This window comes from Pithys albifrons, chromosome 2 (genome assembly GCF_047495875.1).
Source record: "Pithys albifrons albifrons isolate INPA30051 chromosome 2, PitAlb_v1, whole genome shotgun sequence".
Taxonomy (NCBI): domain Eukaryota; kingdom Metazoa; phylum Chordata; class Aves; order Passeriformes; family Thamnophilidae; genus Pithys; species Pithys albifrons.
Genome location: NC_092459.1, coordinates 31,645,789 through 31,670,157, shown reverse-complemented (window position 1 = coordinate 31,670,157; position 24,369 = coordinate 31,645,789). Strand labels below are relative to the sequence as shown.

At 40.6% G+C, this 24,369-nt stretch overlaps 1 protein-coding gene and 2 long non-coding RNA genes across 4 annotated transcripts in view; 2 read left to right on the top strand and 1 right to left on the bottom strand.

Annotated features, from left to right (window-relative positions):
- The window catches only part of LOC139668297 (uncharacterized), a 31,781-nt gene extending 27,354 nt beyond the window's left edge, over nucleotides 1-4,427 (top strand). Inside the window, exon 3 of the long non-coding RNA XR_011697021.1 lies at nucleotides 4,239-4,427. This is a non-coding gene — a long non-coding RNA (uncharacterized lncRNA). The remainder of the gene's footprint in view (nucleotides 1-4,238) is intronic.
- Nucleotides 4,428-7,993: 3,566 nt separating this feature from the next.
- LOC139668739 (uncharacterized) lies at nucleotides 7,994-15,259 on the bottom strand. Its single transcript, XR_011697116.1, has 3 exons — nucleotides 15,168-15,259; nucleotides 14,867-15,066; nucleotides 7,994-11,949 (listed from the first exon to the last, which is right to left on the bottom strand). It is a non-coding gene; the product is annotated as an uncharacterized lncRNA (long non-coding RNA).
- Nucleotides 15,198-24,369, top strand: part of HMGN3 (high mobility group nucleosomal binding domain 3) — a 23,137-nt gene continuing 13,965 nt past the window's right edge. For both annotated transcript variants that reach the window (XM_071548653.1, XM_071548651.1), the window contains exon 1: nucleotides 15,198-15,542. In XM_071548653.1, coding sequence (XP_071404754.1) covers nucleotides 15,222-15,542 — 321 coding nt within the window. In that variant the 5' untranslated portion in view covers nucleotides 15,198-15,221. The remainder of the gene's footprint in view (nucleotides 15,543-24,369) is intronic.

Sequence of the window (24,369 nt, the reverse complement as noted above, 5' to 3'; positions counted from 1 at the left end):
GTCCACATTGATTCTGAACCATTTCATACCAGCTTCTGGATAAAAAAATCCATACTATTTTTGCAGTTTTGACTTCAGAACAATCCAGTTCAAGCATTCCCTTCCCTAAGAACTTCGGTCCAGCCTACCTCATTATGTAGTTTTCTCAGCTTATCAAAATTTGCCCGTTTAAAATCCTCACTGTATGTACAGATAACTTTTGTTACTCCTTCCGTTTCATCACCAGTGTTTGCCAGACAATGACAAGCTCCTTGGTGAATCTCTGAGTCTAAAAGATTATGAGCTCTGTTAGTTTTGGCTACAGTTTTCGTGTCCAGATGAATGAGTGTGAATGAAGGTGTTTTACCTGAGGCACCTCACTTGCATTTGTTTGCAGAGAAGATGAATGCAGTGCCCCTGGCTTTCCCGTCCTACCTGCATATAGAGACATTTGACTGCTTTAAAATATGTGGTTGTGTGGAGGGAGTCATGTAAATGTCTCTGTCTAAGATAGTCGCTGCAGGTTGCTCTTAGTCCCTGAAGAGCAGCAGACATTTTAAGCTGCAAATCAGAAATGAATATTTATAATCCTTCCAGTGACTAATTTTGCATAGGCAGGCTAGACAGTTATCTCAGAAATAGCCATCTACACTGAAGATATCTACTGTTAAAAGGAGATGAATCAAACTCCTGCCCTGCTTTAACCAGTTGCTCCTGAAACAAACTATTGCACCCATTTCAGTGTTAATGAGGCCTTGGAGTCTCTCTGCTACCTATTAATACTGCTGAAGACAGGATACTGGTTACTGGGGCCTTTGATACAATAAAGTGTGGCATGTTCTTATTGCAAACATTTTTCAAGGTAATTATGTCACTTAGATTTTACTTCACTGATAATTAATAGTAGTGAGCTTCTCTTGCTACATAATAATTAGTATCATCTCTCAATAGTCTTGTATATATTAAGCACAAAGACAATGCTTGTTCAAAATGAAGTGCTGGTCTGAATATCTGCTTTAAATTATGTATTAGGTTTTATAGAGAATATGATAGTTTCTGGAGACCTCTATATTAGGTAGTGCATATAAGCTGGTGTATGTTCATACAAGGTTATCTACTAAAGGTAATTACTCAGTTGTCACACACTGCAAAAATGATGTGCTAATAAAAACACACGTATTTGTCTAAAACTTTATTGTTCACTTCAGTTTGCACAGCCATAAAAAAAGGACACAACTGGTTTCTTCACATTGAATCATCCTGATTAACCTTGCTTTCTATATTTTCAGTTAAGCAGTCAATAAAAAACTAGAAATTTAACATCTTCCTTCAAGCCAGGAATGGCTTTCCCTCCGATAGTCCGTACAAAAACTTCCTACTGGAAATATTCTTCTAACAGTAAATAGTTCAATTAGGCATTTGCTTTTATTTGGTTATTTACTCTTCAGGTCCAACACACCTTTTCTGTATGTCCTGATTTGTTATTAACCAGATATGTAAAGTAATAAATGACTTCTGAAGAAATATGTCAACTTTTACTCTAAGGAGAGCAGAGAAAGCTGCACTGACTATTGTAGAGTAATGAAATACCTTGACATCTGGGCCACTTTATGATACTATTATATCTTCAAGCTGACATATAAAAGAACAATAATACCAATATTAAGCATTATAAAAGTACCAAGTGCTACTGACATTTTGACATAAGAAAGCTTAAGGTGATATACAGATACTCAGTGCCAAAAGATTACCTGATTTCCACAAGCTCAGCTGAGTTGAAAGTCTGGTGAGGTAGATTTCCCCTAGCAAGTGGTGTGCAGTGATGGAAGGAAAGAGTACCGCCTCCACTTCAGGAACAGGAATTTCTGCAGCAGGAAAGCTGCTCACAGGCTATTGAGGTGTACAGTCATGACATTCCTCAGGCAATCACTTTTCATCAGTTTGAACTCCTCTTATCCTTGTGTATATTTCAGCAATATTCATGACAGTACTCAGGGTGTAGTATTTGCAAAGGTGACTAAATAATTATTTTTTGTATCATAACTGTGTTTGGGTTTTTCTACAATATTATAAGCTCATTATTTGCTGGTTTTCACTTGTGTTGCATAACTCTTTGCATCCTTTCTAATTATTGACTAGACATACAACTTTCAAAACAGTTGGGTATGAAACAATGGATAGCAAGTAATTTTTGTGAAAAAACAGACTTTTTTAATAAATGCACAGCTATATCCATGAGGAATAATCTAATGATTGTGATGAGCATTTAAAACCCCATTATTTCAAAAAGACAGTTGGAGTACAAGCATAATTGTACAAGGCAGTTCACTGGAATTTGAAAGTTCATACAACTCCTTTCTGTAGCTTTGGGTGTAAAACTGGCACAAACGCAAACATTACATGGGATGGAAATAGTCAAAACAGATTAGATTTTATATTTGGTTATATCAAAAAAGAGTGTAGCCTGAATTACCTGGCATTAACAAACAAAACTCAGACCTATTTAACATAAATGTGCAGCAATTCTATTACAGACATTACACAGTATTTGTCAGTAAGTGATCTTTGAAGATTAGAAGCCAGGGAACTTCACAATCAGATGCATTAAATTCAGCGGTCAAGTAATAGAGTGACTCACAAGAAATTAGAACAAATTTAGGAAGACAGAAACAAAAGTAATTCCAGTTCAGCATGTGTGTGAGAAAGAGCAGACTTCTGCCCGTTGTGGCTATGATCTCAAGTACAAATCTGGAAAACAAGTGAAAATACTTTACAAAGCTCATGCTTAAGAACATAGGGAGCTGAGAGGAAGGAAAATAAAATATTCTATTATTTCCCTCCCTCTTTATTTGTTTTTTCTCTGGCTTGAAATATAGCAGAAGTGCCTTGGGCTTTGAGCACCCTGTCAATTATCTTGAAATTTAACTAAACCAGACAGTACAATCAGTTCATGCTGCACTACCAGGTAGCTCTGTGCATACTCCCCTGCTTGTTATTCCTCCAGCCACTCTTCCAGGAGAAGCTGGACAGGGGACAGTAGGCAGCATCCCAGACTCTTCACAGAGAATATACTCTCGACCCAGCTCTTTCAATTTAGTCGCACTGGAGCTGACAACAGCATGTCTCCAGACTGCACCCTCGGCTTTCTTAGGTACTACACGTAAAGACATCCTAGAACATACTTGGCTTGTGCTCCTTTTAATTTATCTCACTATGCCAGTTCAGGAGAGCCTTACTGAAGTAGACTTATACAGATTTACCCCTTGTTGCTTGAGGATAGAATATAATAATGGAACTCATAATTAGACAAATACCAGTTTCATTACTTCTGACCTCCATATATCAGTTCCACACAAAAGAATAACTGCTCCATGCTCTTAGATGAAAAACCATTTAGATCAAGGCTTGGCAAGAAGCCTTGGACAAACCTGATGTATCTATTTAGAGCTATGACACACAAGAGCAATTTATCAACGTTGCTAAATCCTGATGAATGCCAAGACACACAAGCCTCCTAAATCAAATAAGGGCCTCAAACAGGTTTTGTCTAATAATTGCTTGCTGAAAGCTGAATGTGAGGTGGGACATAATTAATTGGATTTTCTCTCCTCATAGCATAGCATAGCCCTAGAGTGCAGGGTGAGGTGTTTTAGGATGTCATGCAGGAACAGGAAATTAACTTGCAGAAGACACAGGAATGGAATTCTCCCCTTCTCCAGCAGGTAAGATCATGTGGGACTTGATGGTTTTTTGGCTGACTTTTCCAAGCCTCAAAACCTGTTTTGAAAGTGAGGAGCTCTGCATTCCATCTGCTAATCCTGACTGTCCCATTTCGCCCAAATATTGTGAAATTTTGATCTATGTTTGGCAGATATGAGAAATCTGTATTTGTTTTAGGTACTATATGGTTGTTAATTCCACTATAACAAGGTACTAATCCAGAGATTAAAGGGTTAAGGCACTATTTGGCACTTATTAAACAAATTAATGCACTCTTTTGGCTTGTGAATCAAATCAAACCTTGCTCTGCCAGAGGACAAATGTCATTCTGCATGACCATGGTTATATGTAATGTTGGGTAAGTCTTTTGACTTTCTTTCTGTGTTTCCTTTTCTTAAAAGGGAGTATCAGTGCCTGATTGCAATGGATTTATGGAAGATGTGTTTGTTAAAGATTATGGTTATGATGTAATAGTGGGCCTATGTAAGTATCTTCCAACTGGAACACCGACACTAATATTCCTCTCACATTTAACCAAGGTACAGAACACATGGATGAACCTGCAGGCCCTGTGACATCCAGCAGGCAGCAGGAACAAGTTACAGAAGAAGAGCCATCTTTAGCTTCCTGATGCTTCATTGAAACATAAGTAATACGAGAAAAGAAAATGCTGGGGTCTGCACCTGCTGTGTTTGGGGTTTGCCACTAGGATAAAAATATTGCACACAAACATGCACACATATACATGGAGGGAGAATTCACAGAAATAAATGAGATTGCTTTCTCTTATATCAGTTTCTCCTGTGCAGGGGGAAATGGGATCCTGAGAAACTCAATTTCCTTTCATTCACCAGAAGACAGGTATGCCTGAGAAAGAAGCTTTCAAGCTAGAAGGCAGACCAGCTCTAATATATTCACCCATCAGTAATCTCCTGTAAGGATTATGCATTTTAAAAAGAGAAAGGTGTGTATTTTGTGATGATCCTTTTACTTCACAGCATTTTTCATAGTTGTTCTGTCAAAAAGTACTGCTTCTTTGAGAACACAGTCCTCATGCAAGTGTGTAGGTGATGAAGATTGTTGATGATTTTCAAAACCTACTGGTAAAAACATCCAAATCTCAGAAAAACTAAACCCCAGGTATCAAGGCAATGATAGCCAAGATGCAGCTTATGTAGTTTAGCTGTCTAAAATGGAGGACTTCTTGTGGTAAAACTGTTAGTCCCATTCTTGAAAATGATCATCTTAGGGAAAAAACAAACCGGAAGAAAGAGAGAAAGAGGGAGAGGGAGAAGGAGGGAGAAGAAGGAGGGAGAAGAAGGAGGGAGAAGAAGGAGGGAGAAGAAGGAGGGAGAAGGAGGGAGAAGGAGGGAGAAAGAGAGAAAGAGAGAGAGAGAAAGAGAGAAAGAGAGAGAGAGAAAGAGAGAATGAGAGAAAGAGAGAAAGAGAATGAAAGAGAGAAAGAGAGAAAAAAGAAGAAAAGAGGAGATGCACAGGCATTACAGTTTAACCGTAATGAATGTTGAATTTCGACTGACTTGTGCCAGCTTGATGCCTGTGCCAGAAAAATGGCAGAAGATGATGTACAACCCAATTAGTGCCTAGCTAGTGGAAGAAAAGAGAGATTAAAAGAAAATTTAGGGAAAGAGTAACGTGTTTCTTTTCCTGCACACGAGAATAGCCTGTGGAACCTGGATCTTGTAGCCACATGAAACGTCAGTCAAAATTTATATATCATCAGCTACTACTGTCAACAACAAAGCAGGGCTGCTATCAACATTTCTACAAGCAGAGTGTATGCTGTGAGTGGCAGCACACTGCCATCCTGCCATAGTGGATTTAGTTTAGTGAAACTTAGGGTGAGTCTGTCTGCTCTGAATGGGGAACTCCCCAAAAAGTGTTTGGAGCTCAGGCTAGTGCCTTCCCACCCAGGACCTGTGTTACCCTTTTCTGGGTTCAGCCAGCTATAATAGGCAAAAATGAACACTTCATAGGTTGAGCAAAACGTTGTTGAAAGGGATGAATATAACAACTGCTCTTTGTTCAAGTTCATTGTAAGGAACTGCACAAGGGGCCTCATATGAAAATGCAGCCACATGTTACCACTCTAAACAAACGTGTGCCCTGTGAGATCCCACTCAAGAATTTGAACCATCTGGGTGGAGGGCTTAGATAGGTGGAGTTTCTGTGAGTGCTCCTGTGGGTGTGTGTGGGTGGGACAAAGAGAAAGAAAAAGGGAGAGGAAAAGAGAAAGGCAGAGGGAGGAAGGTGAGGAGGAAGCAGGAAAAGAACAGAAAGGATATGTCTGGGGCTTTGTTGGTTTTGTTTGTTTTGTTTTGGTTGGGGTTTTTTTTGCAAGCAGATGTGAGCTTGCTTTGGATGTGCTCCAAGCAGGCACAACTTCTTGTGCCCACGCTATCAGCAAAGGCTTAGTAGCTCAGGCTTACTAACCATGGCTACACTGTTTATGGTTTGGATCTGACTCATACCATCCAGAGTAAAGGCTGACAACTGTGCAGTTAAAATCAAAAAAGACCAGAAAAATAATTCCAGATATAGGCAGAATAAGCAAATTGTGTCTTCTCAGGCAAGCATATAGGTATTAGACTTGCAGTGAGGCACTGTCCATAAAAGTTTAATATAATCTTAGCACTGAGCCATGGAAATTCACCTTGCAGCTCTTGTGCTCCAGTACAGGAATTTAGCATTGGGCTACACGTACTTTCTGGCAAAACTTCTGTTCTTCATTTTGAAACTGGAGGCCACTCTTCAGTTACCTGCTTTGTAAGTGAGCTAATCCTTATTGCTATAGCAGGTTTGTTCACTTCAGCTATCAGCCATGAGTTTGTGTTTGTCTAATTTTTCTATACTGACGTCATCGTGAGATATTGGCTAAATCCAGCTGATGTGCATCAAATCACGTACTGACACACATATTCAAAAAAAAAAAAAAAAGAAAAAAGGGAAAAAAAAAAAAGGAAAACTACTATTTTAGTCCTCAAACTTGGATATGTCCAAGTCCAAAATGACAATCTGAAACAAATCTTTCAGTTTTCTTCTGAAGGTGTATGTGAAACATCTCAGCATCATTCTCATACCTGTTCCAGCTGAGGTAGCAAAACCATGATGTTCTTCTTTCTCCCTGAGAAGAAAGAGGCAATATAGTCAGGTAGCTTGGTTGGCCTCTGCCAGGGGGAAATTTAAGTTGGAGATCAGAAAAAAATTCTTTCCAGAGAGAGTAATCAGGCATTGGAATGGCCTGCCCAGAGAGGTGGTGGATTCACCATCCCTGGAGGTTTTTAAACTGAGATTGGACATGGCACTGAGTGCCATGATCTGGTAAATGGACTGGAGTTGGACCAAGGGTTGAACTTGATGATCTCGGAGGTCCTTTCCAACACAATCAATTCTATGAGTCTATGAAAACATCTAGAATTTGAGCTCTGTTTTGACAATTTCTGCATTTTATAAGAAGCAGCTAGTGAAGAAAAATCATGAACAGTTCTTGAAGCAAAAATCAAAATCTAGATATTGCCCCTCCTGGGTAAAAGCCCTAAGGCTCTGAAGGCTAGGGTCACATCCTCTTTTCCACTGGGTGCAACTCAAAGACTTTTTTCATTCCTCTGGTGCTGATAAATTATTGGAAGTTGCATCTCCAACATGTTGCAGATGACCAGAAATCATAGCTAAAAGACCACTGATCTCACATTTGTTGGTCTGCTCCTCTTCTTAAAAAGATATTGCTGCCACATGGCCTGAAGAGAGGAGAAGTACTTAAAGGCAAACAAAAATGCAGACGAAGCTGCAGAGGTGAGCTTGAAGCTGTGACTCCATTCATTTCCTTTCTAAGGAGCAAGAAAAACTTTCAGTGAAGAAGCCAGAGAAACCTTAAAGCAACAATGTAACTTTTCAGAGTATATTAGATTCTATATAGAAAATATGATACATCATATGCAACATACACTACAATAATATATTACTGTATATGTGAGGTAATGTATGTTATTTTATGTTTTCTAGTATATATTTTTATATATATAAATTATATGTATAAATATAAAATCCTAATTTAAGGAAAGTTTTAAAGATAAATGGCACTCAGTATAGCAGAATAACCACATTGCCCTCCCTTCCTTTGAAGACATGTCTCTGGCGTATAAAGATAAAGTAGCAAAACACTGAGGCAGTTTAACTTTACAAAGTACAATGCAGAAGTGCTTTCAGAACCTATTAGCATCCTGCACTCCAGCAGCTTTGATTTCTTCTCACAAGAGTTAAGAAAAAATTCACTCAATCAGTACAGCTAGGCTCAGTTTACCAACTTCTTTTAATACTTTAACGTCTTTGTTGGAAACTCTACTGTGAACCCTCAAAATCAATCATCACAACTTCTGCTGGCAATTAAGATGAAGAAAATTAAACCCAGGAGACACAATACTTGTACATACAAAGCTGATCCCCATGGGGGTGATTGCTTCACCTACTAGAGCATGTCAGAAACATCTCCTAAGGCTTCACATCATTACCATGCTGGAAGAAAAAAATCCAAACAGTTCTATAAAGTGGCAATATATTTGATATATGTTGTAGACCTCTGCAATACTCAGTTAGAAGACTGACTTTAGCATTGCTATGGCAGTAGAGGCCATACCAGGTACATTGTTTCAGCTGTGGGTTCCTGTTTGTTAAACAAAAATCAACAAACAAAAAGATATTTTCAGTCAACTTCACCTAACTCTCTTCTCACTAAAATTCTTCACTAAATTCCAAATGTCTAAATTAGGAACTTCAGGATCCCTTCAGCTCGCCACTGAAAACACTTGTTACCGTATTTGCAGACTTGCACTGTTCACCCAGCTGTACATACAGGTTTTATTGTTTGGGGTTTTTTAATAGTGACAAAATTTCAGCGACAAACACTTTTACAGTTTACTGTACAGAACCAAGCACTCCTCCAGTAATGGTTCTGTAGACCAAAACGTATTTTTAATGATGATCCTAAAGCAGCACTCTGGAAATGTGTTTTGGGCTTTTTTTTTTAAGTAACTGTTTAGAAGCTGCAATTTACAAACTCCATAAAATGATACATTATCTTTATTTTCTCAGTTTCATTGATTGTTCCCCATGTCTTTGTTGAGTGCTACAGCTAGAGTTTGATATATCAGCAAACATAATTTATGATTTTGTGGCTGGTTTATAGGTTTACTTACAGGTTAATATGTTTACTTACTACATTATCTAGCAGTTCATTCAGGATTTCCCATTTAAATTATCCTGGCTATTTAAAGGCCTTACTTGATGTTTCCATTACATTGTTTTTTTCCTCCTGTCAGCTCAATCAATTATTTATTGATATATTTATCATGAAATATACACAAAAAGGGCTAAGCAGAATTATCCCAGGAAAACATATGAAAGGAAAATTGAAAGACTTAATTAATATATATTTACACTATTTCCTTGCTACAAAATACCCAGTAAACTAACCTCTAACTCCTAGTGCAAACGTACAAAAGACTGATCCATGTCATGTTTAATATCTAACAGCAGACTCTTACCCAGTAGCAAAGGAAGCCTCAGTGTAAGGGAAAGACAAGAGCAATCTCATTGTTGAAATTTCAGGAACTGTGTGCCAGCCCACTGCAGCTACAGTTTGTGTTCTCTTGCATGCTCACTACTTTTCCAGTTTGAGGCAAAAGAATTGACTGCAGAGAAACTCCAAGCAAAGATTGTAAAGAGCTAGTAATTGGGGATGCAGAGGAACTAGTTTTTAATTTAGCTATTTTTCAGAATTAAAAGAGAAAGTTATGACCATTTGCTTGAACTGTTCCGTGTCATTAAATGACAAGCTCAGAAATGTTGTTCCTGTGTTGTAGCAGCATTTTGTCATTAGTCAAGGTGGACTCTTCACATTTTCAATTAAGATGAACTTTATACAATGTCTACAACAAAAAAGACCACTTACCTTTTACAGACATAAATATATACAAAGCACATTTAGAGAATTTTTTAACAACTATTAAATTAGGCCTTTTATAATAATAGTTCCTGCAGTTAAATTCTTACTGATTATTGACAGCAGGGCTTCATGCTGGGGAACAGAAATAAGCCACTACTTTTGGGCAGTTCTTATTTTTATGCATTGTATGTTAGAGGAGCCAACACTAACCTAAACTTGTCTTCAAATGGATTGATTTTAAAATTTTGAAGAAACTTTTCCCTGTTTTTGTCAATCAGGTGTAGTATTTCAGAGAACTCTGATGGAAGTGCTGCTCTATGGTATCAGGGAACTAATAATCTAGATTCATGAATCTCTTTCCAATATTTATGTGGTTTTTGCAATTTCAAGGGGTGATTCAGGACCTCAGTAGGAGGAAGGACATCTTACAGCCACCCAACTCTCTACATCAATTAAAGAGGATGCTCAGGGAACATGGGTTTCTGTATACACACAGCTAGTTCTGGCTGTGGCTAGGCTGAGTGAAGAACACTTAGGGCACCCCTATCTGCTCGTTACCACCCCCACCACAGATCTCCACCTTCCAGGTTCTGCCAGTGTAACTTGTCTGGTTGCTCCCCAGCCTGTGTTGCAATGAGCCAAGCCCACTCACTCTTAATGTCAGGTCTTTGCAGGTCCACTTTGGTTTGCCCAAACTTAAATAGAGAGTGAGTTTTTGAAAGATTGAGCCAGGAGAACTGAAGGCAGTGTTTCTCAGAGGATTTTTATGGTCAAGGGTTGGAGGGGTGCCTTGACCTAGCAAAGCTGCTACTGCTGGTGCCTTTTAGTCTGATGGCGACAAAGCAGGACAAGTGCTGTAGTACAGCTGCAGTTAGTTCCAGCAGCAGCTAAATGAGGTCTATTGCCCCCAGCTACAGATTATCGCCCTGCTGCCTTAACTGGAGCTTAGTATTTCCCCAAACCCCACACTGTATCTGATTGCTGTCAGCCTCATTTTTTTAAATGGTTTGCTTAATTAAATACCTCCAAATACTTGTGTTTCTATCCTAACTCAATTGGATAAGTAGTGAACTAGGGTGTGGCCACATAAATTGGTATATTGATAGACCTGAGAGGAATCTCTAGTTTCACCTGGTTCAGTGGTAGGTGGAGCAACACGAGACCTTTGTTAAAGTCTTCTGAAAAAGAGTCAGGTCCACTTTTGCCTGAATAAATGTGGAAGCCAGTAAGTCTATTGGGGGTAAATCTCCTGCATTCATAAAACAAATATTAACATCACAGAAAAATGAGTATATACTTACAGATATGTGTTTGTGGGTGCTTTTAGAAAGGGCTGACATAGGACTAAAGATAGAGTTCTGAAGACAGGGCTACTGTATGTAGAAGTACTCAGGAGAAAGTTTAAGATGGTAGAACATCTCTGGAATTCTTGTCTAACTGAAATTAGACTCTTGCCTTGCTCCTGCAGACTAGTTCAAGGTAGACTACTTTTAATACTACTTTGTCTCAAAAGGTGATATCTTTCTTGGCCCAGCTTTTGTACACAAGATTAGAAAGTAAAAGCTCAGACAAGGGAGAGAAAAAACATTGTAATTATTGTTACTTGTGTCAGTTTAGTGTCTGGAGGTGTTGCTGAACCTGAGATAGATGATGGCCTTCACTCTTGCTTCAGCAAGTCATGCAAAACAATGAGCTTGTATTTAACAAGCCATAAGTTGTCTTATGGACTTAAGTAATAGAGAAGGAGAGCTTGAATGTAAGGCAGTTACTTTTTTTTTGACAATGGGCTGGATAACCATGTGGTGTGCTTCTCACTTAACTGCAATATGCAGTTGACTCTCCAGGATGTATTTCTACTGTATTGCTGCATCAAGGCTTAAACACGCCTTGTCTGTTAGTCACTGAACCCTGATTCTCAGATGAAATTCCATCGGAGTGTAAGAAAGCACTAACTGTGATGGTGGTCAGACACTGAAGCAGGTTGTCCAGGGAGGCTGTGGCATCTCCATCCTTGAAGATATCCAAAACCCAATTGGACACAGCTCTATACAACCTGCAGTACTTGACCCTGCTTTGAACAGAAGAGCTAGACAATCTGCAGAGGTTCCTTCCCACTTCAGTCATTCTATAATCTTACACGTTAACAACACATGGGCTGATCATAGCATGAAAATGTCCAAAATAGTTCAAGTTCTCTGGTGTACATGGTGTTAGCCCACTTCTGCTGCAAAGTTCATTGGTCTGGTTCCTCTTGACTTCTGTGGAAACTGTGTATAGCAGCTGCTTTATTTCTGCAATCAAGGAGAATCAGGAGAAATTAACAGGAAAAAAAGAGAATTACTAGATTTCCAAATTCAACTGTGTGATGTATGTGTGGAACTGATTGTGCTTTTATGGATTAGTGTAGTACAAAAGTTGGTGGTATTTTCCATTTTGTAGTAGTTAGCTACTAAATGTCTGTTTCCTGCTATTCCCCACAGTATTTGTGCAGAGCACTACTGAATGAAAGTCCAAGAGTTTTAAAATGTGGTTATAGTGGTTTGAGGTGGTAGACATGTCCCTGAAACAATGGTAGAAGGAGCTTTGCTGAATACTACAACATGTTCCAAAAGCTTAGTGGCTTGGAAACCATCATGATAGTAGCGTGGTAAATGTGGAGTGCTTGAACTTTTTCTTATTCAGAGATAAAACATAAGGCAGTTCTGAAATTTATTTTAAATGGTCTATGGTTGTTCCTTCATACCAGTTGAACTGCATGAGTACAGAAGTAACAGAAACTTCTACACAGCACCAGACATTGATAATGACAGTAAAATAATTAGCAGACTCCAGAGTGTCTGTGTTTCAAAGAGTAGAACTAACTAGAAGTGTGTTGACTGCTAAGTTTGTATATCCTTAACCCCTTACCATAACCATTTAGAATTTTTGAACTACAGCCACTCATACTCATTTAGAAGGAACTGATGACAATAATGCCTCTTTTGACAGTTCCAAGGCTATCAGGGTGGCTCTGTATTGTAACTGTCAGCCCCTGGACATGAAAGGTGATGTAGGGCTATGTTACTTTGAACTGTGTACTTCCTAAATATTATTATAGAAAAGTGGTAGTGTGTTACAGTTGCACTCCCTAATTACGTATAAATAGAAACAGTTGTGAAGTTAAACTATAACCTAATTTTTTATATAACAACCAAAACTATGGTCAATATATAGCTTTTCTAGCATGGCCTACATCTGCAGTACAGAAGATTTTGCCACATATTGGAAAAGAGCATTTTTGCCCTTTTCTGTTGAAAACCTCCAGATCAGCATTTCTCTTGTTAGTGTCAGAGCTTTTCAGAAAAGAGGCATCTTTCAACACCAGCGGGTCAGGTATGATGGAAAAAGACAACTGCCACAGAAAGAAGAAACTACCAGACAATTCCTATGTTTTTTAACTTAAAACTTTAGCAGCAGGCCAGCCAGCATGAACAGAAATTCTTTTACAGAGGAAGTGTCACACAGGAGGGATGAGTACACAGGTAGCAGAAAACCAACTTGCTGCTATTTTCATGTCCTGGTGAATTTCACCTACAACCTGCCACTGTTCAGAGATCTGATAGGACTTGCAGTGACAGAAAGTGAACAGAAACAATTCTGTATTGACACAGAAAATGCTGAAGGAGTGAATAAAGATAACAACTGGACTGTTCTACAGATCAGCAATTTTGCTGAGTGATTTCATCCTGAGGTGCAATGTTTCCATTGAACCTGAGTTTGGTTCAGTCGAGGAGAAAGGCCATCTGCAAATAAGTTATTAGCTTTATCAGTTCTTTCTCTTGCTATCTTGCTGCTAAAATTTTGCATTTTCTTCACACTGCTCATTAGTTGTAGATAACTATAAATAAAATGTCAACAGGAATGTCTCTCCTATTCCCATAAAGCTGGGGAAAATTACCTCTTCAAGTCTACTGGACGTTCTCTCTGCCTGTTACCAAGCTCCTACTGCTCTCACAGAATTGTTGCTGTCTTCTAGCTGAAAGTTTAAAGAGTGGAGACAGTTGTAGAACTGGACTTAAGCATAATAGGGAAAGAATGGGCAAAGGGTGCCTGGGGAGATGATAGAATCTGTGTTTCCAGAGATATTCTGAACTTGACAAGGTCTCCAGCTATCTGCCTTAACTGAGCAGATGATTTTATTTGGTGACCTTCAGAAATTATTCTCAAACTGAATTATCCTGCAAGCATAGAAGCAGATGGACAAGATGGAATAGGCATGTAATAGAACAAGGAGGAAGGTACCCAAAGAACTAATCAAAACCTGTAATACCCAAGTTATTTTGGTTTGGATATGGGATTAATTGAAATATTTTTGGTGGCATAGGAATAAATTTGTGTGCAGTTCTCTTGTCAATATTTCATCTGTATGGAGGCCTAGCTCTGTTTTCTCTTTCTAAGTGGGTGGCCCACAGTGAAGCTGTAGAGTGTTGCTCCCATCATCCATGAATGATTAAGGACACATGAGAAAAATGCTGGATAACAGGTGGAAAAGGAAATATGGAAAAATTAAGTTATAGAGCGTTTCCTTCCTATGTTAATCAATACCTAGGCAATAGACTATGTAAGGTGGGTTGAAATCTGTGATTAACCTGGGCATCTCCTGCTGGAGTGCATGCTTCCAGTCTTTCCATGTGGAACTGTACCACTTTGTATAAACTACTTAAATATACACAAGTAGCATGTAAACAAGTGGGTGTGACTCCCTAGTTTGGTGGTTTACAGATGTAAATGGGAGCAAACCCAGCTGGGTTCCTGCACTGGTGGATTATTAGTACAAATAATTAACATAAGCGTAACAAAGTTGTTGAAACGGTATCAACAGGAGAATCTAAGCTCTCCTACTCCAGAGCTACTGTAGTTTGTTGTCAAAATAACGCTGTGGGAGAACAAGAGATGTGAGTTCAAATACCCTCAGGTAAAGACGGGAAATGAGGCCTACAGCTGCCACATCTATGTGTGCATCCTAAACTGCTTAGCTCTTGGCTAAAAGGCAGGAGGCCAAACCCTTGGAAAGCGTTTGGTTTCCATTCTGCTTCTTCTGCAGGTACTTGAAAGGGATTGCATAGTTTCAAGCTGTTTACAAGCCAATTACTTCTATTTTTCTCATTAAATTTTTAAAAAAGGTATTTGATGGTATTTGAACTTTAACGGAAGAACTGATTACACCACCTTGTAATGGAGTGTTTCTCTCAGCATCACTGGTTTGCCTTGCTAGTGATTTATCAGGGAGACCTGATAAAACAGCTTCCTTGCATCTGGAGGATGAGTGGATTCACACGGCAAAACAAACGCCCGGGTTTAAGAAAGGGAGAATAGTCGCGATGGAGAAAGATTGCAGCGGATTTCAGTCGAGGAGGGGAAACCGGAACCTAGTGAGGAGAAAACGAAGGTAAATTCAAACCGGCTGAAATAATGCACCTGCACGATGACCACTGCAGGGGTTGGCGAGCGGATGCTCTTCGCCACTCACCGCACGCAACTTGCCCGACGCGCCCAGACCTCCGGTTCGCCTTCCCGACGGCTGATGGCGAATCCCGGGCCCGTGCCGAGGCGCTCCCGGCGGGGTGGGGGGCGCGGCGCGGCCGCGGAGCCAATGGGGAGCGGCGGCCGTGCCGCTCCGCCCGCCCCGTCGGCGAGGCGGGCGCTGGCGGCGGGGGCTGCCGGGGCGCCGGGGGCGGCGGGGCGGCGCGGCGGGCACGGGGCGCGGGCACAGCTGCGGGCACCAGCCACGCGGGTGTCGCCGCCGCTGCCGCCACCACCGGGCGGATCCCGCGCTTCTGCCGGAGCTTCTTTCGGTCGCTTTACTTTGGCGGCCCGGAGCAGGGACATTATGCCGAAGAGAAAGGTGAGGCGCCCCGGGCGTGCGGCGAGTCCTGCCTCCCCCGGGCGGGGTCGGGGGCCCCAGCGGCGGCCGCGGGGTGAAACGCGCATCGGGGGCTGGGAGCGCCCGCCGCTCTCCCGCCGCCGCTCCGTGCCGGAGCTGGCGGATGGCTCCCGAGCCCGGGCATTTTGCTGCCTGTTGCAAGCCCCCTCCACCCCGCCCCGCCGCTCCCCGTCGCCTGTTTACTTTGCCGGTGCCGCGCGGGGCGGTGTCGCCCCCTCCCCCGGGGGTGAAGTCGCTATCACAACTCCAGCCCCCACCTCCCTTCTCTCCTCCTCCTCCCCCTCCGCCGCCGCCGGGGAGAAGCGCCGCAGCAGCTGCGGCTTCGCCCCTAGCCCCCGGCGGGAGGAGTTTCCTGCTCGCAAACTCCGGCGCCGCGGCGGGGAGGGGAGGGGGCAGCCCCCACCCAGGGCGGCCAGATCCCGCCGCCGCCGGAGTGATGGCTCCGAGGTAAAAGGGAGGAGGGGTGAGGCAAGCCATGTTTAAAACAAACTACACCCTTCTCCTCGCCTCCCGTGGCAGACCCGTATGTACCAACTCCAGCGCCCATCCGGGCAGGGCCCCCGGGGGCGGGGGGCGGTGCCTCCCGAGGGAGCGCCCGCGGCCCCCGCCGAGTTGCGGGGCCCCCGCCGCCGTCCGGGCACCTCGGGGCGGGCAGCCCCTTGGGAGGGGGCCGCCTGTGAGACCACCTTCCCCAGGGGAGAGAAACTTGGGCGGCCCTTCAGCGGCCCGGCTCGGTGATGTGGGGGGTTTTCCGTGCCTCCCGTGCCTGCTGGAACACGGAGCCTTTGGCTGCGCGGCCGCCGGGAGCGCTCCGGCGCTGGCAGAAGGCGGGCTGAGCCTGGACGGTGGCAGCCGACCCCCTCCGCCCCTGCAGGGGCCCGGGGTGGGCGGCCGAGGGAGGCCCTGCTGCTGGAGATCCTCGCCGGGAACTTGCTGCCCGCCTTCTGCAGGCGCTAAGAGTGTAACGAGAGACTTGACACTAACGCATGCGGTGACAAAAAAATGATAGCTGCAGTCCTTTAATTTTAACTAGGTCAACCAAGGCAAAGCAATTTGTGTTTTTCCCAAATGTCACCTGTGACCTCCTAATACACCATATCTGGGCTGGGACTCAAATCTGTTTTAATAAAGTTACATGTAGCTGATGCTTTCCAGGTAACTCAGGGTTTACTTTGTGTCCTTTGCGTATTCCTTCAGAGAGGTATCAAAATGTCAAGTATGCTACTGAGTTATTTAATTCATTGTCGAGGACCTGATTCTGGTTCTGAAAATGGATACAACCATGGGGTTGGATTGCCCTTATTGGAATAACTGAGCTAGAAGTCAGTGAATGTTGGGCAGTTTTTCGTCCTGCTCTTCTCTCACTGCCCCTCGTGTGCTTCCATGCTTTTATTGCCAGTGCTTGTCATCAGGAAAAAGTGGAAAATTAGCCTGTATCTTTAGGACTCTCCACAACTTTTGAAACCTTGCAAACTTGACACCCTATTTGCTTTGCCCTTCTGTGTTCTTCACTACAGATGTTTCAGACTGTCCTTCCTAAGTGGGGGTAGAGTTAAACACACTCCTGGAGGTTTTTGTGATCTGTTGTGAAATATTTATTAAGGGAAACCATCTTTGAGTAGTAAGTCCTTGAGAACATATCTTCTTTCTAGAAGACCATAATAAAAGTAATGAAAACATTGCATATGGAATCAGAGCAATAGAGATGAATTTTAATGGTGCAGTACATTTTATTTTACTTAGTATTATATAGGTAAACATTTACATTTTAAGATTGTATATGAGGTGGGCTTTGGGAAGCACTTGGTTCCAGGCAAAGTGAACGCTTAGTGGCTTCACTTTTTGAGAAAAGCGGAGTTGCTGTAAGTCTTGTACTCGTCCAGAATAACATCCATGAAGTGAGAAGTTGGTGATACAACAATAGCTGAAATTCCATCAGTCACCTTCCACATGGAGGACAAACCCATCATGTGCAGCTAGTAGTCAATTCTTCTGTTAAAACTTTGAGCTTAAAACAAGGCTTGTAACACTGAAAATTTTATAAGGAAACGAACTTAAAAAGTCAAAATAAATTTCACAATTAAGGGGGTAAGCAAATACATAATATTGCAAAAAGGGTTTAAGTCCACCTGTGTATATGTTTGTGTATCCTTAGTTATCTAAACTGGCTGCTTCTTTTTTCTTTCTTTTTGTTTTCATCTCTGTGTAAACTCAAGTCAGTGACTGAGTCCCTGGCCTTATGTTCATGGAGGAAAATGTGGCCTGTCTCCCCTTCTCTCAAGGCTGTGACCCTAGGGCCTTGCTCATTGCTTGAGGGTCACAGATAAAAGGAAGAACTTACTGTGTATTTAAATGGTGTTAAATACTGTACTGAAGCAAAAAGGGGCTGAACTCTGGACTGCTCTTGTCTGATTTCTGCACCCTTCATCTGTTGTAATAACATATTGTGGTGTGAACATGGCCTTTCACAACAAGAGTGGCATTCCAGTGTGGGATAGACCAGAATGCTTGTTGTGGTATCGATGGCAACAAACACATTGAAAAGGGTTGGGTTGTTTTGTTTTGTCACTTGTCTTTCTGGAATTGGCTCTTGGATCATATTGAAAAACTCCTTGACCTTGAAACAGCCCAAATAAAAACATCTCTGTGTTATCCATTAAAGGTTGAAGAACCATTCTGTATCTGATCGCAGGGAGAATCATAGTAAGGTCATCTACAGCCATGTGCTTAAGCATCCATCAAGATGAACAGCACTGGGCTTCTCGAAGTAGAATGTGCACCATCTCTGATGGATCTTAGTTGGTCTAGTGGTGACTTGTCCATATTGGATGGGGAGGCTGACAGTTGAGATTGCACTCCAGAATGACCCAACTTGTTCTTTATTCTGAGTATCTGAATCTGTGGAACACCTCCTGTACCTCACTTGTTTTGAAAACGCTCGGACTTGAACCAGATGTGAGGACAAAATGCAACTTCTTAAGCCATTTTATATATCTCTTTGAATATTGCCATTGTTTCAGAGCAAATAAAAATATTGTGTTCTAATTAGTTATTTCAGGAGGTTATTTGCTATGTTCATCAGCTTGCAGTATAGTTCATGCTCTGAAGATATAACAAAGGACATCTGTGGCAAGTTCCTGTTCCGTTATGCAAATTCACTTTTTTATAATTGGGGTACTAGTTGGTTATATTAACAGCTGAAAAGAAGCCTACAGAATATTTTGCTTGTAATGCTCCTTCTTTAACAGGTGTTAGAGGGTACCATATTCAATGGTTGCCTTATCATAGTGCATTTATAGTTACCTGATGATGATTTTTTTGTGAGACACTTACTAGTTGTTTTGCCAACTAGGTGTCTGTCAATATATTTTCTAATCTTTGGGGTTAAGTGCTTGTTCTTACATGTGCTAACCTAGAGCTCTTAAATTCCGCTTAGGCTTTTTTTGTCTGGACCTAAGCTGAGCTCTCTTTATAAAATTCTTCTGCATGTTCGAGTTTGCATTTATGAAATGTCATGAATATTCAAAGAGAAATGTTTTTCTTTGTCCATCAGTAGGGGAGATGGGGCACAGAAATAAATGGCTGAGTTGTTGGAATGGTCCTTTTATCTTGGATTCTGAGGTTAAGATGTCTGCCCTGATGTTTTATTCCCCCTAACAGGCACATCTTGCACTTTTCAGGGGTGCCTTTGTTGTCTCTTTGCCAAATTTGTCTTCTTGCTTTGTGGCATCTACATAGAAACTGAGGAACTTGCAATAATAACCAATTCTCTAAAATATTTGTTGGAGAAACTTGTATGTGATCAAACAATTAACTAATGAAGCTGAGGCCCTGCAGCTCTTTTTGCTGTAGCTCCAAATGATCCTGGTGTTGTTCCTTGGTCTGTGGAATGAAGTCTAGGTCTTGTGCATAGTGGCAGGTGAGTTTGTGTTCATGATGCAGCAATATCAAGTATACTCAAGTGCTGTTCAGCTCCATTTCATTTCCGTTCCTATGTTTTGATACTTCAGCTGTGATTCAGTCCATGTCAATTCAACATACTGTATGTAACATAGTGGGTTTCCACCTAAGGTTTTGTTCGTTTTGAAGCTATTTGGCAGAAAAGAAGCTCCAATGATGTTGTGGGGACTTACACTTCCCCAGTAAGTTGTTTCACCACTGGGGTTGGAAGCTTTTGGTCTGTAGCAGAGCCCCTCTTCAGTTTATTCTAGAACACAACAAGGCACACTCTGTTAGCGGTGAGACATAGAAATGGGGGAGGTTCTGTATTTCATTTCATGCTCTGTAGTTGATTAGAGAATAGAATGGAAAAGGGAGACTTTCACTTGAACTTCCCCTGTGTTTCATGCTGTTTCCTCCTTCCCCCTGCCCATGAGAACTAAAAGCAAAAGTCAGAGCTCTGAAAAGGTAGTTTCTCTTTCCAGTTTTTCTGTTGTATCACTCCTGGACCACTCAGTAACTATGGGAAAACAGGCTAGCCAACAGAAGGTAACCTTCGTTGCATCTGTCACTGACATACCCCTGACTTTTGACAAATTTCTACCTAAGAGGTCATCAGAGTCCTCAGGTGAACTTCTACCTTCAGCATCCTTTGCAGAGACAGGTAAAACAATTGCTATGCAGAGTTGCACTTAACATTCAAGCAAGGCAAAGAGAATAGATGTGCCAGAGCATCTTAAAAAGATTGCAGGGGCCTTCTAATCGTGAGAACCATGTTTTGTCACTTACAAATTTAGAAATTGTACCACTTGTACTGGATTTGTAACTACTGAGAATTTTAAACCTTGATGTATTTAAAAGCAATTGAAAACTGCTTAGTTGGCCTACTCCAAGAAGGCTGACTAGGTCAGTGACCAGACTAACTCAAAGGATCTACAACTTTCATAGAAAAATGAAACAGAAAAGATCAAAAACTTAGCTGTGCATGGTATGCTTAGATACAATACAGTGTAACAGTGTTGAGTGAAACTGAATTAAAAACATGCTTGAATAGTGCTGCTATGCCATGTTTCTGTAAACGATGTTTACAGAGCTGGTAAATACATGCAGCAAATACTTGTCCATGTTTTATGTTAGTAACACTTTAGCCTAGAAAAAGATAATTATGTAATTTTAGCTGTTATTATTGTTGTTTTTATTGAGTTGTAGAGATCAAAAGTTCATTGGCTATGGATTTAACGATCTAAAACATTTCTGATAGTTTTGTACAAGTCTGTAAAAATCTGATTCATTAGCAATTGATGACAATGTATAAAAATTTTCTTCTTAGACTACACTGAAATACAATTGCACTTCATGAGTGGGCAACCTAAAAATTCTTAGATTTTTCACTGAGTTGTTGGTTAAAAATCATTCTCTGTGCTTCTTGGGCACATTAAAGCGTTCTATCTGTTGTGGTGTAGTTAGTAATACAGTCTGCTTTGTAACTTATCACCTCTGAGTTCAGCACTAAATAGGTGCATGTAATCTTTTCATATATTGTAGTTCAACACCCCAGCATGGGCGATACTATTTGGTAAGCTAGAATATCAATATTGTTAAGCTGAAAAAGTAAAAAAGCCCTGTGTGTAAATGGAATGTAGCAGGTATATGCTGTTTAGTTTAAGGCTGCTTTTTTCCTGTGTTACTTGAAAAGTTTCACTTTCTCTGCTGTTTTATACGTAAGCAGTGGCTGTGTATAGGCATGGTATATTCCAAGGTGTATCATTCCTTTAGAGAAATTGTATGAAGTTGAATTTTGTTTGACAGGATTGTAACATTGTCTTTTGTGTAGTGTATAAGTAAACCAGATCCAGAGAGTTCTTTTGAAAGTTAGCACTTTTTAACATCATAATTGCCACCATTTATTTTCTATTCTTTAACTGCACTAAGCTAGCACAGTGATTTATCCCATGGTCCAGTAGCAAGAAAGATGCTTTAATGTGCTGGCCATCACCCTCTTAAAACTTGTTTACTGAATAAATCTAAATGTAATTTGAAAATTTTTTTTTAAAGCCTGGATCATTTTACTGGTCCAAGTTAGAAATGCTGCACAATGGCACAATGAATGATGTGTGGTAACCTACTAGAAGGCAGCAGGAGTAGGAATGAGGCACTGGCTGCACACAGAAACAAGATGCTTTTATACCAATTTTATTGTCAGCAGAATTAGCAGAGAGGACCTTCACAGTCTGATGATACTTCAACAGATAATTTCAAGCTGGCATATACAGGCCAGAAGAAGTAATTCCAGATGCTAATTCCTTATTCTGATTTAACCTGTAGCATATTATACTTGTTTGAGGTAGTTTTTGGCCAGACCTGTCTGCTGATCTAGATTGCCATGACACAAAGAGTTAGGGTGGCTTGGCAGGACTGATTAGGTGGGGAAGGGCAGAATGCTTCTTAGCAGTAGACAGGCATTCATCTTTGATTTGATTGTCCCTAACTTGAAGTTTCTAGAGGGATATTCCTTAATTCATTAGAATAATCAGAACTACTCGGTGTTTAAATTGTGTCCTTGCAGCACTGGAGTGAGGAGGCATCTGGCTTGGTTTTTATTTTTGTTTTTTTCCCCCTTGATGTTTTTGGAAGCTACCAGTTTCCAATTAATTACTGCTATAAATTGGAGATACAGCTCCTGTCTTCCCATAGTAAAGAGTGGGTGTACTTGGTAACAGTGAAAGCTGCAAATATAAAATACCGTGTTCCCTAAGAACGTTGGAATCTGTCTGCATAAAAGAATTGTGTATGTTCCAAAAAACACCAGCTTTGTTGGGATGGTTGTGTATGTTTGCTCATCCCACCTGGCTTTCTGCATTGGCCTGGTGCTGCCTGAGTTAAGAGCAGCACAGAGTGCTCCCAGACTTGGAAATCGAGGTCTAAGAACATTCTTACCTCTGCAGTGTTTTGTTCCTCTCAAGCAGAGTTGAGGAGAGATGTTGGTGCTCTGTCTGAAATAGGAAGACATCCTTTATCTCTGCTGCATTGTTTCTTCCTTATCCCACCTGCACCCTTTTGCAAACATTTTACTTTATTGAAGCTCATTTAGGTTGTCCATGAAGCGCTTCATTCTGGCTGTTGTAGTTGAGCAATACTCCTGTTAAACCACGGCTGTAATTATCACTGGAGTGTCAGAGATGAGTGTATCTAAGGCTTTGTTCCAGTTGTGATTTTGGTGCCTGTTATCATCATCTTGAAGGTCTGATGTTCTCTTGCACCAGTTAGTTGAACCAACAGCAACAAGGGTCCTTTTTCTAGTTTATTGTGATTTTAGCACAGTAACATTCTCTGTGAGAAGAGGAATTTTTTCAGTCCTTCATAGTATTTTTCTTTGTCATAGGTAGCTGTTTTTGGGAATCAGTTGTTATTGAAAGTAGTTATCTAAATGTAATCTCTATCTTTGGATAATTTTTTTTTTCAGAAGTACTTTGTGCTAGTTTTATTTTGCAGATCTGATCTATTCTATTTACATACAGATTCTGGAACCTAATCTTCCAGGTTTTAAAAAGTGTCTCCATGCACAGATGTGGAGGATTTGAGCAGCTTCTTCTCACTTGCAGGACTGTCATCAGCTTTGAAAAGTCAGAGAAATAATATTATGGACTGGATTTCATCTATCATATGTTTTGAATCTGCCTTTTTATTTTATGGTGGCAGTAAAATGGTGAAGCAAATACAGAGAAAATAATTTACTTACTACCTAGCTGAATTTTCACCTCAGGTGTTCAGGGGAAACTGAACGATTTCAAATTCACTGTGCTTGCTGCTCCCATGGCTGATCTGTATTTTTGAAAATGCAGCTGATTACTTCACTGTCTGAAAGGGAACTGTCTGACTAATTTTAAATTACAATGCTGTTGTGTTTGGGGGTGTTTTTTTGTTGTTTTTTTTTTTAAATCTAGAAACTGCTCTGATCTCTTGACTCTACTATAGGTAGAAGATGTCATATTCAAAAACCTGACTACAGGGAAGAGAAAATTGGAAGGAAAAATAGAAGCCAAAACCATTGTGAGATTTTTATTTTTTAATGTCCGATCAAATATAAAGGCATTTTCAGTTATATTGGTCAATCTTTGACCTCTTTTCAGTGGGAATAGCAAAAATGAAGGAATTTCCTCTTCTGGAAAAACATTTATTGTGTCTGGTTTTGGTTATCTAGAAATACGCCAGTCCTAACTTGGTTACTGTCTTTTCTGTCTTGTCTGGAAGAGCATAAATCTCACAGAAGTCACCTATCAAGAATTAAGGAATTTAATAAAATGCATTTTCTGAACCTACTGATTTTTTTTTTTTTTTATAACCAGGCTGTTTGTCTTCTTATTTTCTTATATATTCTTTGAAAATGCAATGCATGTCAACAGGTCACTCTGTTTGGCCTGAGCATCTAAGCGAAAATGGAGACTTTGATCAGGGAGTGTCTTCCCTGATTTTTCTCTATTAACATGCATTTTGCATATTAATACAAATGATATTAATGCTTGTCTTTATATTTAAACCTTTAAGTAGCATTCATTGTTCCAGAGCTTTATGATCTTGACATTCTCCCCCAAAGAATTAGAAAAGTAAGTATTCTGCTTTTAATAGATGTAAGATGGAGGGATTTAAATTCTAAAAATGACATTGTATAATATTTTGTGGTAATAATTCTTAATATTAAAATATTATATATTTAAAGAATAAATACTTAAGCAGGGTGGGATCGGTTTGTTTTTTTGGTTTTTTTTTTTTTTTGTTTTTTTTTTTTTGTTTTTTTTTGTTGTTGTTTTGGGTGGGTTGTTTTTTTTTTGTGAAGTGCATATTTACGTGT